Source organism: Colossoma macropomum, unplaced genomic scaffold (genome assembly GCF_904425465.1).
Source record: "Colossoma macropomum unplaced genomic scaffold, Colossoma_macropomum, whole genome shotgun sequence".
Taxonomy (NCBI): Eukaryota; Metazoa; Chordata; class Actinopteri; order Characiformes; family Serrasalmidae; genus Colossoma; species Colossoma macropomum.
Window position 1 is genome coordinate 21,907,856 of NW_023494785.1, and position 15,207 is coordinate 21,923,062.

The 15,207-nt window shown below is 38.2% G+C and overlaps 1 protein-coding gene across 1 annotated transcript; it reads left to right on the forward strand.

Annotated features, from left to right (window-relative positions):
* Positions 1 to 8,842: 8,842 nt before the first annotated feature.
* LOC118819339 (endothelin-2) lies at positions 8,843 to 14,810 on the forward strand. The gene is made up of 5 exons (XM_036587083.1): positions 8,843 to 9,049; positions 9,921 to 10,071; positions 12,692 to 12,805; positions 13,297 to 13,458; positions 13,555 to 14,810. Exons 1-5 carry the CDS (start codon positions 8,992 to 8,994, stop codon positions 13,643 to 13,645), a joined length of 576 nt encoding a protein of 191 aa, XP_036442976.1. The 5' UTR covers positions 8,843 to 8,991; the 3' UTR covers positions 13,646 to 14,810.
* The last annotated feature ends 397 nt before the right edge of the window (positions 14,811 to 15,207 follow it).

Genomic DNA, 15,207 nt, shown 5'->3' on the forward strand with positions numbered 1-15,207 from the left:
TTTTGCTTTACATTACAAGTCAAAGGTTTGGACACAACTAACTGAATACGCATTTTTCATAATGATGAAGACATTTTGATGCAAATAATTCTGCTTAAATGCCTAAATGTAAATGAAATTTGTTTCAAAGACAAATTTAAATTTGTCTTTGACTTTTATGCCTATGTATGAAAGTTTCCAAAATAGACATTCTTAATTTAAAAGAAATTGTGCTGTGAAAATTACACTTAAAATGCAAGTTTTGCTTTTTTTGCTGTCACAACAAAACCTTGTATGTCCAAAAAGGTAACTTTACAAGAGAAGGTAACACGTTCTTAACTTTGAATGGAAATAAATGGAACAAGATTTGTTTCCAAGCAATTATGGAGCATTTCTATTGGTCCATTCATTTAAATTATAACATAATGTGTTATTTTGTAGTTTTGATGTTTGATAGTTTTTGTTGTTCTAAAATGTAGAAAATAGTACTTCTTGCATCTCCCTGGATTACAACACTCCAAATCATTCACACTCTTCTATGATGGTACAGTTCAATACAGTGCATTTCAAGACTCAGAGTATTCATATAACCTTTTCCGAATTTGCTATACTCTACTAATCTTCATACTGTAATTAGAAATTCCTCGTTAGATTACTGCAGCATTACTTAAAGTGCACCATAATTTTCAGTGTAAAACTCAAGTGTAGTACATTGTTGATACAACAACAAGTATATAATCTATATTTGCACTATATATATATATATATATATATATATATATATATATATATAATATATATCAGTATTTAAAGCATTCAGGACTGATGAACACTTCAAACACATTCTGTAACTGCAAGACAAAACAATACAGCTACATGTCTCTGATCATACTCTTGGTATCTTATATGGTTTTTGTGAAGGGGGCTAAAAGGAGGGAATGCTGGAATATGAGATGATTTTGGAGGGATGAGCACATTTCCTGTGATTGAGGAATGTGCAGAGGAATTTGTACTAGAGTCCTGCACTGACTTCCTGCACAGTGTCACACATTCCTACATCTATCTGCGAGAGACAGAATTCAACAAGGCTGAAACAAAGTGTCCTGCTCAACATCTTGCCCTTTCAGCAGCTCGACAGATAAGACATGTTTGATATCTGATGTGATCTTCTTTAGTTTACAATGAGAGATGCTAGGCGATGTTGCTAACAAACACAAGCTATGAAAATAATGTGTTGTGTTCCATTTTGTATAAACAGCAAACAGAACACAGAAATCTAGGTGTAGTCCAGTATTTTTCCACAGATTCTGTAATGATGCAGAAACAAACCACAAGCTAGCAAGCATGCTGTTCAGTAATAGTATCATGCAAAACCTCTATGCATGCATCAGCGAGTCACTGAGAGTGCACTTAATAATTAAGTGCACTCTTATTATGCAATTAATAATCCAATAACTGCAGAAATTCAGATTTTCTCAGTAATCCGATCAGCTTTTACATTCACTTGGGTAATCAGATAATGGTAAAACTACGGGACTACGTGAGTCATGCAGTAATCGGATTCCTGCTTTGCAACCAGCCAATAAACTCACAGAAGAAGACGTGGCATAAACATAATGCTCAAAAAACAACTCAAACTTATTGCCATGGCTTTTTAAAAAGATCAAGCCACTTTACCTGAAAATATGAACATATAACATCTAGAAGATGAAGAATATTTAAATTCTTGCAGCTAAACTGGTGGCTCCAGCATCCAGCTCATGCATTTCTTCCTGCGTATACTCAGGTTCAAACATACATGGTTGAGGCTCATTTATGCCAAAAATGTGATTGTCAAAATCATAATCGGACACTGTTTTGATTCTCCAAGTACACTAGCTTAGCTTCTCTGTCAAGTTACCTTACCTATCTGTGTGTTTAGTAACTCATGGAGCCCCACATGTGGAATAATACACATACTGTGCTGAGCTAGAAGTGCTTCCAGTTACTCACAATGGCTGACCCACCATTCACCCATACAGAGATGTTTTTGTTCTTATAGACTAAAGTAAGTCATACTGTGTTTTGAATCATCTTCATGTGTCTGTACAAAACAAATAAAAATCTGGATGCATTTTGAGCCGGTTTTGGGCATGTATATATGGAGATGATACCGGTGACAGTCCACTGTTTGATAGCAACAGTAGCTTAGCATCTCACACTGTAAACTACAGAAGCACACGCAGGATATCACACATGTCTTGGCTGATGGACTGAATCTGGAGTAAGTAATAAATCATGTTAGTTGGATTTTCACTGAACTATTCCTTCAAGTTGTTAAATTTCACACTAAAGACACTAAATCTGTTTTTAAAATGATTCTTAACAAGTTCTAGCACTGAGTGAATGAAGGGTCATCCTCCTCCTGGAACTCTTCTTTCCTGCCAAGTTCCTACCAAACTCTGAAGCATCCAGAAAAACATCTCATCTAACTGGTAAAGACGCTCTGCAAAAACAAGACTAACCAAAGCTGGAACAAAACTTTGTAGCCTAGATCAACAGGAGATGGATTTGTGACCTCTGTTCCAGATTTAGTGTCTCTCTTTCTCCTCCTACAGTAAATGATTTGTCGCATATAAAGCTAAAACAATAGGGCAATGATGTTACAGCAGGGTATTGCACGAAAAGTAAAGTGAAGACAAAAGTGGCAGTGATCCACGAGTTCAATGTTACTGGTTCAAATTCCACTTTGTGCTGCTGAGACGTCAGAGAGTTAAGAGCAAGTTTTAAGGTGACTTTCCTTTGATTGTACTTGTCGCTTGTGTAAGGCATTAACAATGGTCCAAATTGTCCCTGCTTCCTGTTTAACAGTTATGATTAATGTCTTAGGCCTCTTTGTTCTTCAGGTGTATAGAGCCTGGAGCTGAAAACCCTTAGAGGTGTTTGTCAGCTTGTTGCAGACTTTATGAGACATTATATTAGGAATTATACTAGGTCCGTGGACATCTATATGCCAACTCTGGACACTCTTGGTACAGTATAAACTTGCTAGCCAACAGAACAGCAATTAAAGCTAGCCAGCTAACAGAGAGACCAAAAATCAAAGCTGAATATCTACCTATATGTAGGAATGTGAAACTTTTGCACAGCTGCTAATTCTATAATACTACTCATCTAACTTTTTGTTACAAGCCAGCTATGTGATGAGAAATTTAACAATCACTTGTCACCTATTAACACCACTGTTATTTCTCCCTGCAGGTCACTGTGAAAATAATCACTTATAGACAGGGTTGGAATGTAGTGTTGGGAGTATTCAGAGTACAGAAATTGAGTATGTGTATTCAGTCCATGTTACATTTCACATTTACTGGAGAATATTTTTAAAAACTATTTAAGATCAATGTATAGCATGTAGCAAATTGTTTATAAAATGTATTTATTTATTTATTTATTGATTTATTTATTTATTTGTATTTGTATGACATGTTTAGCCAAAGTGGATATATCACACTCCGTCCACCAGCTTGTTTTCTTCCTATAGTGCATCCATGTAGTGATCCTCCTGAAAAAATCCTAAGGATAAATAGCATTAGAGAAGAAGGAGACCTGATACACAAGAGAAATAATAGAGAGATACAGTTTAGTTGCAGATGTAGATCAGTGTTATTATTTTGGCAAATCTGCACACAATGTGTGACTTTATTGAGGTCTTTACTGAAGCTCAAGAAGACACAATAATGTCAGATTAGTGGGCTCTTTTGCTCAGGAGAAATGTTTGAGTAGCAAGAGACTTAAGCAAAAGCAAAATATTAAACTAGTAATAATTTTTAATTATTTAGCCAAATGTGATTAAGCATTTTGTCACTTCAAATAGAATTTTACTGTTTTGCTAGTGGACTATGTGTTTCCTGTAAGCTTAAAGCACTGTCCCACTTTAGCGAACAAACTGTTCCAATTTACCTCAAAAAAGAAAACAGCTGAAGTTCCAGGTCAGATAATATCTGAAAAAGCTGCAATCAATATAGTTTTAATATATTAACATTCAGAAGGTTTGTGGCAAAATAGCTTTTATGAGAGACCCCTGCTGCATTTACCAAAAAATGGGCCACTTTTGCTTAGCTCATGAAACAGACAGCAGAGCACAAAAAGGTAGAGAACTTCGGTATGTATTTTGTAAATGTATTACTTTCTTATTCTTATTGTAATGGAATATGTCACTGAATCCATATAGGGCAGTGTTCAACCATCACTACTTTTTCAAAGTTTAACCCCTTAAATGGCCAGGCCCACCAGCGGGCAAAGAGTTTTAATACACACCTCTATAATCCAAGAACAGCTCAACCAGTTTGCACTGAAGTCGCTTTAGCTGCTGAATAATAAGCCTTATTAATGTAATAAGTCATTTTAAGTGGTTAACAGTGGATCCGATCAGAAACATAGGTGTGTGTTTAAGTAGCATTAATATCAAACAGGAACAAGCTGATCAAATCTGCTGTGTTCTATCTGTGCTGTTCTTGAACTTTTGACTCCGGTCAAATTCACATGCCTTCAGTGCATACTAATGGCATGGTCAATCACTACTACCAGTATTGGAGTAGTCATCTATTCATAGGCTATTTCCATATTAATGTGCCTTATTGCCTATATTTCCCTATCAGATTGGTTTCCGTTCTCTCGTCAACTCTGAGTGACTTGCATGCAGCTCTTGTCCGTCTTTACAATACCAGTGATAAAATCAAGCTAATCACACTCTGTGGGGAGATTAATGCCTTGCTGCATTTGCATCTAAATGCTGGCCTTTGACTCCCACACTGACTGCTGTGAAGCTACATTGCATGTTTGCTGGAAAAGTGCAGTCAATGGACTCTGTGTGCTCAGCCCACGTTAGGTGGCTACATTTGCAAACTCTCCCTGACACCTGCTTGACACAGCGTGTGTTTTATCTATGCATGGGTCACAGTCATCTATCACGGAAATCCATCACTAACTGAGCATTGGATGCTCAGTTAGCATTTGTGGGACTTTCTTTGACAGAGCAGTTGGCTTTATGCTCCAGTCTTTAAATCATTACTGATTTCCAGCTTATCATATCTGCAGCCACAAACCTTGGAATGTGGATCTTATTATTGTCATTTGTTGTTATAGTCACACTGATGATACCTTCTAAATTGCATTTTTATATGATTATTCATATTCCGGGTCACACCCAAGGACCCATTGCGTCGGTTTTGGTAACGCTGCTGCTCTCCATGTAGTAGACTTGGGTTTGATCCTCGACCAATAAGAGTCCTAGGGCAAGACTCCTAATGCTACATTCACCTAACGTGATTAAAATTGTAAGTCACTCTGGGTAAGAGCATCGGCCAAATGCATAAATTATCTTTGTTGTTGTTTTCTCTCTAAACTAGCATTGTCACCAGTGACAGAGCAATTTAGTCCAAAATTAGGCCTACTGTAGTATAAAAAACAGTACATGAAATAGACTGTATGGCCAAAAGTATGCGGACGCCTGACCATCACACCTATATGAGCTTAATGGACATCCTGTTTCAAAACAATAGCCATTAATTATGAAGTTGGACGCTGCTTTGTGACTATAACAGCCTCCACTCCGCACCAAACTCATCAAACTATGTCTTGATCTGTGTGGATCTTGCTTTGTGCACTGTGGCCAGTCATACTGAAACAGGAAAGGGTCTTCCCCAAACTGTTGCCACAAAGTTGGAAGCTTATAATTGTCTGAAATGTCTTTGCATGCTGTAGCATTAACATTGCCCTTTACTAAAGGACCAAGCCCAAACTCTCAAAAACAGCCCCAGACCATTATCCCTCCTCTTCACTGTTGACATTTGCATTCTGGTAGGTAGCATTCTCCTGGCATCCACCAAACCCAGGGCTAACATTTCATAAACTGACTTGTGGCAAAGCTGGCATCCTATGCCAGTGCCACATTTAATGTCATTTAGCTCCTCAGTACATCTGTAAAACATTTAACTGCCGGTTTGTGTCTATGGAGATTGCAAGACCATGTGCTCAATTTTATACCTGTTAGCAATGGGTGTAGCTGAACTCAATAATAAGGGGGAGTATCCACATACTTTTGGCCATATAGTGTGTTATGGCATTCAGCCACTGGCTTGTGCTGCTTACGATGCTCAGGAGACATGGCCATGCAAAGGGCCTTACAAAGGTGCATGCTCCCATGAACAGTGTTATTCCTTATATTACTGTTGTTGTTGTTTGTTGGTTTGAGTTATGTTGTGTGTTTTACTGTGTATTTGTGTGTGGGGTGGTGGGTTTAGCTGGTTGGGTTAAGTGTTTATCGTGCAGTGGAATTGCACAGCTTTGGATGACCTTTCCAGTGGTCATGGCTTCTTATAGTTCTTTGTCTGCATGAAGCTACAGTATTTTAAAAAGTAAAGCTTCTCCTAAATGCTTTTCGCTTAGCAATATGGCTCTGAATGGATCTCAGGAAAATCTTTTAAATGGCATAGAAAATTTCTCAGGTATAGAAAAAGATTCTTCACACTCACGTCTCATTTACAAAATGTTTTTTTAAAGAACAAGCAGTGGTGTGGCTTGTTTTTTTCCATTTAGGAGGGTGGTGCCACCGTGATCCAGTCTCATAATGGAGTTGCCCTGATGCTGACCACTCTGACCACATAACACCATCGCTGCCATGTTTGCCTACGTCATCCACAAACTAGCTGATGAAACAAATGTTTCTCAGAAATTCACATTCCACAACCATTACCCACGCAAGTTCCTCCATTGTAATTATGCACAAAAAATCTATGTAAGTGCTCACTGCTTCCTTGTGGTGAACCTCCAGCCTGCTAAACTTATTTGAGTATGAGTTACAGGCATGGTATATGAGTTGCCTCATGCATAAAACTAAAATGAAGAGCCACATTTTCTCCAATCCAAAGCTTCTGGTGCCAGGTTTAGTAAACATAGCTAACGTAACATACAGCTTACAGTTTATGCAGTAATTTTAAAACCACTGGATGTTAAAAATTTAAATGTTAGGTGGTAGCCAGTACTTTTCTGCACTCTGATTGGCTAAGGGCAATTTGTATGAATATAATGGGGAGTTTGGAATCCATATAGTGCTGTGATCGTCACTCAGTGGTACAGACAGAGGCCACAACTACAGCTTCTATCAGTTGTAAATACATTGTCAGGAAAAATGTTACTGTCCAGGTAATTTTCATTCCCCAAGGTACAAAAAATGAAATGTAAATATATCTGCAAAGATATAACATAGTGCTTAAGGTCCAATTGTATATTTTAAAGGTACACTACATTAACATTGCCATTGAAAAGGAGTATATTTGTAACTTTTTGAAGTAGAAAAATAAAATAAAAAGCCTAGAGACAAGAAAGATAATATGGAGTTAATGCAACTTAAAAATATGAGTATCACAGAATGTGGCACAATTATACACTGCAAAAAAGAAAGAAAAAAGTCTGTAGAAAAACCGTAAAAATGCTAGATAAAACCTGTTAAATAACAGTAAAAGTATATTTTTAGTTTCTATTTCTTTATTTATTTCTTTTACTGTAATTCAACACCAGTTTCACCAGTTCAACTAGTTATTTTGACATACAGTATGTTACCATATTAACAACAGTAGCAGCCATTAAAATAAGCGCAAATGTCTATGATATGATGTCTAGATTATAATTTGTTTTTGTAAATTGTATTTCTGTAAATTACACACTACCAATGCTGAAATACAGGATATGTGTGGTTTATTTACATGCATTAACCTTTTTGTTTTACTAAAAAGTGATATTGACCATTAAATTTTAAAGTTCTTTAGAACTTTGGTCACATTGACATAACCTTAAGGGTACCACCCCAGTGACAGCTTTTGTACCCTGAAATGTACAGTATTTTCTGTGAGTGTATGATTTATAAACTGGCATTCATTTTTTCAACCTTCTATCCAGTTTCTCAGAAATACATCAAACAAAGAACAAGTATTTGGTAGAAAAATAGCTCAATTTCAATTTGGTTATTTTTTTAATTTTTTGCTCATGGTAAACAGTAGGACAGCACCCCATCACCCAAAAGAACCAAAACTGGTTCATCTACAGCATCGCTCCAAAAAACCCTTTTGGCACCTTTTTTTTTAAAGTAAATATGAAAAGAACTTCTACAGCCACGTCATGCAATGCATTTACAAATTAGTTAGTAGTCACAAACTGACAAATGAGATCTGTGCTAAACTTTATGGAGTTTTAGTTTTAATTTCACATCATCACAAGAAATCTAATAGTTTATGCAGCCGTTCTAAAAGGCAACCCACAATAACCAAATCAATTCTGCATATTTTTTTTTTAAACTGTACCATCCGAGGAACAACTGTTATCTCTTATTACAGTATCAAAATCAGATTCTGGATGGACAGCACAGGAAGTTAAGACTAATGCTTTCCACATCCGGCACCTACACCACAATGTCGATGGGCTCAAATCTCCAGAACATTCCCTATGGCTGTCATGCGTTCCATGGGATTGGCTTTCCCTATCACAATCCATGCAAAACAGCAAATCCGCAGATATCCTTCTTTTTTCCTGCTGACCTGCCACTCTCCTCTGTTGTCCACCCACATCCTTCTCCCAGCTCCTAGGCAGTTATACCTAGACTACATAGACCCACAGTGTCTTAGTGGTTTCCTCCAGCAGACAAAAGACACTAACAGCCTATATTATGCATGTTTTCATCCTTGTCTTTCCTACTCACCCATGGGCCGGTGACCCCCACATGCAGGGGGGCAGCAGAGATTCCTGGAATGTGAGAGGCAACTGAGACAAGCTGGAGTTGTGTAACAACGACCCGTGCATGCTGACCTAGAAGGATGGGTGGAGCCAGCTGTGTGATATCCAGGGAATATAAATGTGGCCAAACAGGGCTGCTCAACACTGACAACCACCTGTGGCTGTGTGTGGACTGCTGGGATTGCTTTGACTACCTTGAAGCTTCCTTGACGTTACAGGGAAATCTGATCAGAACACGAAGCAATGGCTCTGTACACCATCCTCCTCTTCTTCATTAGCTGGTCTGCAGCACTGCATGAAGGTAAGAAGCTTTGCTGCTCTGATTAAGAGAATTTCAGTTAGAAAGGGCTTGAGAATGTAATTTAGTTTAACTTTATGAAGGATAGCAACATGAATTTGTAGTTTTCTTTGTAGAAAATCCAGTTTGTTCTAGAAACAACAAAAGGAGAGGTTTCGTTGACAACTCTTTCATAATAATTGAACCATCATCGGTGGTTATGCCTGAAAAAGTTAGTTAGTTGGGAAATGTGTTGTAAAGCACATACTGATTTTATCTTGTTTTTGATACTGCAGAGATAACATTATAACTCTCATAAAGATTCTATAATTTGTCCCTAATTGTCCTATTGCATTCTTTGTTCAAATATAGAAGGTTGAATGAACTTTATTTTCACCTAAGTGCTGATAACCCATGTATGCCGTAGTGATATTTACAACTATGCTTTATGTCTTTTAGTAACAAAAGAGAGAGAGAGAGAGAGAGAGAGAGAGAGAGAGAGAGAGAGAGAGAGAGAGCTTAAAAGAGTCAATTTGACAAATTTTCAAACCCAGTGATTAAGTCAGTGGCCAATTTCCCAGACACAGATTAAGCCAAATCTTTAGCCAATCACACCGTCAGTGGCGATACTCCTTTGAAAAGTTGCTAATCTGTTTTGTCCAGAAAAGTAGCTTTTAAATATAATCGTTCCCGGGACTAAATCCATGATTATGTAAGATAACATAATTTGCACAGCCTGGATAGAACAGAATAATATTATAAATCAAAGCTGAGATATTCAGTGGGCTACATAGGGTTTTTCTTCATTCTGATGTGCAGCCAGGGATACTGTTGGAAATATTTGGCCTGTGGTAGAACGTTTGACTGAACAGTGTGTCCTCCTTCCATCTTCCAGGGTTAGGCTTGCCTGTGATTGGTCAATCAGATGCAAGTGACCCGGAGCCTGCACACAGAGTGCGGACCAAACGATGCTCCTGCAACAACCAGCTGGACTCAGAGTGCCATTACTTCTGCCATCTCGACATCATCTGGGTGACCACACCAAGGTGTGCACAAATATACACAAATGCACAATGTACACACATTCAGTTCAAGCTCAGTTCTCTTCAGTTAAAAAACAACTGCGAGGCAAATGTGAAAAGGCTCAAAAGAGCAAAGGTAACAAAGAGCAGATCATATGATACTGTAAGGTGGAAATACTTTTATCATATGGGATTCATTTTCTAATAACAAATTAACTTTATGGCTCAGAGTCAAATATGACTTCTAGAGCTATGTATTCTTTAAAAGGCTCATATAGTGAAAAACAGCAGCATTTTCCTTACTTTTTTCAAAACAAAAGCTTGATATAGTTTGTAAAACACTGTAACTTTCAAAATGTGCTATTCACTCAACAGTCCATATAGTCTAGATTTGGAAATGAAGCTGCAGAAACTGCTGGTTTGGAATTCAGTGATATTGTGATGCTAAAAAAAAATAATTTACATATATCTACCTATTCAGCCTACAGCTGGGCCCTGCCCATTTATGCAGAAGCCATGAGAAATGTTTCAGCCTGGACTGTTTTTTTAACAGGACATAATACATTGGCAGCTAATCAGAACAGACATCATTTACATATATTATTCTTAAAGGCACAATAACAAAAACAGCTTCAAAAAGTCACTTTTCTTTGTAACCTGCTTAATTCTAAATAATAAAGTGAGGTTGGAAAATTGTCATGTCTGAAATTAATTGTAACTGTTTTTCGTATGTAAAACTATACAAACATCTTAAGTGTGCTGCTGGGGGAAAAACAAAACAATAAAACAAATAGGATGTGGGCTCTTTAATAATTTATCAGCTTCTAGGAAGCAGCTGAATTGTTTTATGCTATCTACCATGTACTTTAGTCATGATCAGAAGTAACTTGGAGTCAGGTCTCTTCTACCTTTACAATAAATGAATGAAGTAAATCATTAAATAATGAAAATTACAGTTATCAATGTATAGAAGAACTGGAAGACAATATGTTTCACTATGTTAACTTCTCAAAATAGAACAATTATAACTTTTTTCAGTCCAATACTGGTTATTGTCTAAACACGGGCCATATTTTTGGCGCATATAACTGCATAACTGTAGACCATAGTCAAGTCAAGTCAAGTCAAATTTATTTGTATAGCGCTTTTTACAAGTGATGTTGTCACAAAGCAGCTTCACAGAAATCCATTAAGGACAAAGTTTTAACATGAAATGTAAATCCTCCAGGTGAGTAAGCCAGGGGCGACAGTGGCAAGGAAAAACTCCCTCAGAGCTGGGGAAGAAACCTTGGGAGGAACCAAGGCTCACAAGGGGGGACCCTTCCTCCTCTGGTCAAACTACCTACAAAATTATTATACTACTAATATTAATAGTAGTAGTAGTAGTAATAGTTAGGAGTCCACTTCAGTGTAGGTTGGGCAGCTAGTCCAAGGCAGGTGGTGGTAGCTGGGCAAGTGGCAGTGACTGGGGCGTGGGCAACTGGTCTGAAGTGGGTAGCGGGAGAGCTCGACAGACAATCATCCATCAGTGTCCGGCCGGACAGGTGGGCAGTCGTTTACTCTGAAAAAGGTAGGGAGATGGAGTTAGTTTAGTTCTGTATGGGTGTACGTATAATACTATGTAAAACATTTCCAGAGTGTGGCTAATGACTCTGGCAGATCTGACTATAACAGCTTAACTAAAAGGAGAGAACCAAAAGGGCACACAGATATGGGAGCACCCTGAAACAATTTGGCATCCCTCCGCTCCACCATCCACAAACCTGAGTGATCGCGTGCGAGCGGCGGGACAACAGCACCAGCGTCTCAGTTTACTATAATTCCCTGCATTCATGGACCCCTGGATCTGCTGCCTTTATCTAAGGGGAAACATTAACTACCAAAAGCTAAACTAAACAAGTGAGTTTTCAGCCTAGATTTGAAGATTGCAACTGAGTCTGAGTCCCGAACATTTTCTGGAAGATCATTCCAGAGTTTGGGGGCTTTATAAGAAAAGGCTCTTCCCCCAGATGAAACCCTCTGAATTCTGGGAACTATTAAAAAGCCAGCACTGATCTGAGTAATCGTGGTGGCTCGTAATGGGAAATAAGGTCTTGCAGGTACTCAGGAGCGAGCCCATGTAGGGCTTTATACGTCAATAAAAGAATTTTGTAATCAATACGGAATTTAACAGGCAGCCAATGAAGTGATGATAGAACTGGACTGATATGATCAATTTTTCTAGTTTTAGTGAGGACCCTGGCTGCAGCATTTTGAACAAGTTGAAGTTTATTTAAATTCCTGCTGGTGCATCCTGATAGTAGTGCGTTACAAAAGTCTAGCCTTGAAGTAACAGTGTATTGAAGTCTCCTACACCCACACTAGATGATGACTATAAGGAGCACACTTGATGTACACACAACAGTGTTGACACATTGTTGTTGTTTCTGATGAAACTGTACACCCAGTATCACAGGAGTGGTGTCAGTGAAAGGGGGTGTGTGCTTTTGTGTCACTCAAGCTATCAGATAATTTCCTGCTTTGATTGTTGCCGCTTATCTCCTGTCATACTGCCAAGGCCACATATCTGTTTCGTTGTAACTTGGCTATAGTTCCATGATAGATAAATGGATTATAGCCTGTTCTTTGTTTTTCTCCTCTACAGTAAGACTACTGTTTATGGACTGGGCAGTCCAATAGCTCGACGGCGCAGATCTGTAGACCGCTGCCTGTGTGCCAACCCTGCTGACCGAACCTGCAACAGCTTCTGTGTCCACAGGTGAGAGATACATACACACAAATTATGTGCTCATACATAGAAAATTCTGCCTTGAGAACTGAGGTGTCTGACTGGAAGCAGGCAGCAGGAGCCTGCTGTGACTGGCTACAGCTGAGATTAGGGAGATGAGAGGGAGTTTAGTCAGGGATTACTGAGGGACAATTCAGACAATTCAAGATCAGAAGTGATACAGCCTGATGGAGAAAAAGTAAAATGGTTTGTCACAGCTGGAAGCAATTAATACAATGTTTTAGCCTACTTTTAAATGTCTGTTCTCATAACTCTGGCCATGTGTAACTTCAACACTGAAAATGTTCTGGTTGTTTTTTTGTTTTAAAGTGAAATTTCTATACTCTTTTGTACAACAAAACAAATCATTGTGCTAACTCATTTCAATCATGCCACATATTACCAATATAGAGTCAGTATTACAACATTTGTTGCCTTAATTTTAAAAAATACAACTGCAACTAATGTTGACACATTTTCAGTTTGTCAAAGAATGTCGCTGCCATGCTCAAGACTCAATCAGAACCAGAACAGGAAAATTCCGACCTCCAGCCTGTCTTAGAAAACCTGAACAATGCTGAACCAGTGGTGATCGTTGAGGGGACTGAAGATAAAGCTCATGCAGATGTCCTGACATTCCTCAGGTGGATCCACAGTCTCATTCACAGATGATCTCATCTGTATCTGCAATCCCAGTCAGAAATTGTTTGTATTTACATGTTGTTTCTCTCTGTCCACAGAAGCCTGATGAAAGCTAAGTTCAGGGCCATGGAGAGAAATGCTCGTCACAGGCAAAGGGGCTCCGAAGCCCATAAACCAGGCTACAGCTAAACCCAGCCTGGAGACAGCAGCGAGAAGAGCGAGCACCTGAACAAAAGACGACCCTTGTGGATCGCAGCGCAGCAGAACAAATATGTGTCACGAGTTGGAGATGGCACATGCAGAGAGAAAGAAAAGGCCTGAAAAGGCAGTGGTGGCGACCACCAAGTTGTGATGATGGTGACCTAAGCCTTTAAGGCATGGCCGTCTGTTGTCGTCAGGCAGTATGGAGGCTGGAAGGTCTTGTAATGCAAGCATCGCTGTAATGCCACCACTTCTTTGAGCGGTTAGCCACCAAAAGAAATGCTGACAAGAATTCCAAAGCCGTGACAGAAGGAAAAGGGAAGCTCTGATATTGTCCTGTTTTACATTCCTACAGAAAGCAATAACTCAGAGAACATGTGTAAACTGTCTTAGTTTGGAAGGTGACAAAATGGGAGAGTCACTGTTGGAGGTAGTGCAATGAGGATCTAAGACCAAATGTCTTAGGACTACATTTCTTCTATCATTGTAGAACATACCATTCATCACATTTATACACAATATTTTCTGGTCAGCCTTTACAATAACTTTAAATCTGACTGGCCGCTGTGGTAGTTGTTTTCAGCAGTGTGTTTATACTGTAGATTAGCTGTTTGTTATCTGTCATAGCAACAGCTTACAATAGAGTTTGGTTTGCCAAAAACACTTTCCTAGTTATAGAATAGTAGGGGGAACATTATTTATTTTTAATTACTCATCCAGTCAATGTGGGTGAAAGTAATTTTAGACAGCTTGCAATTTAGAGCTTGCAGGAAAAGACAATTGAAACCAAGCTTGAAATGACTCATATGGTTGTGGGTTAAAGAAAGCTGGACAGTCAAAGGAAAGCTATGCTTGGAGAGTTGAGCAATTGTCTTGGAAGAGCTTTGTGAGGGACATACCAGCATGTTTGCATAGTGTCAGCATGTTTACATAGTGGGAGTTATGTTCATGGCGTAATAGCTTTGCTTCAGTTCAGCTAGTGTAGAAGTACACATTCTTTGTAAGAATTTACTCAAACTATTTACTTGTGTTTGTTTAATCTTTAAAAGCTGCATATGTACATTAGAGGTGATATTAGTAAATGTATTAGAATTTCACCAATATACAGTCTGTAATTTTGCATGAGTTTTAAAATAAATGACTAAAGTGTGTGATTAAATTATGTAATCCTGTTTTATTTCTACTGTTAAAGTCTAAACTGAACATTTAGTATACTATGGGCCATTCCCTGACCCAGATTACATTTAAGTATTATGTTTGTATTATGTTCCCAGACCCAGATTATGTTTGTATAGTCTAAATAGGCTTTTTAATGGTGAAACAATATTGACATTGCAATGTAGTCCAAGACTACACTGTAAAAAAATCTCACTGTAAAAAGAACACTGGAACTTACTGTTGAATGAACGGTATCGTACTATTACAAAAACGTACAGTTTAATACCGTTTTTACAAATAAAGGATATAATTATAATTTAGTATGTTTACAGTATGATACTGCTAGTGGTTAACAGCACTTTTTTGATGGGGGTGCACTACCTTTCCTCATA

What these genes read in the sequence shown, in the direction of transcription:
- LOC118819339 (XM_036587083.1), top strand. Translation starts at nt 8,992, where the DNA reads ATGGCTCTGTACACCATCCTCCTCTTCTTCATTAGCTGGTCTGCAGCA. An exon ending in ATCTGGGTGACCACACCAAG is followed by an intron (nt 10,072 to 12,691) that starts GTGTGCACAAAT and finishes TCTCCTCTACAG; the next exon opens with TAAGACTACTGTTTATGGAC. An exon ending in GATGTCCTGACATTCCTCAG is followed by an intron (nt 13,459 to 13,554) that starts GTGGATCCACAG and finishes CTCTGTCCACAG; the next exon opens with AAGCCTGATGAAAGCTAAGT.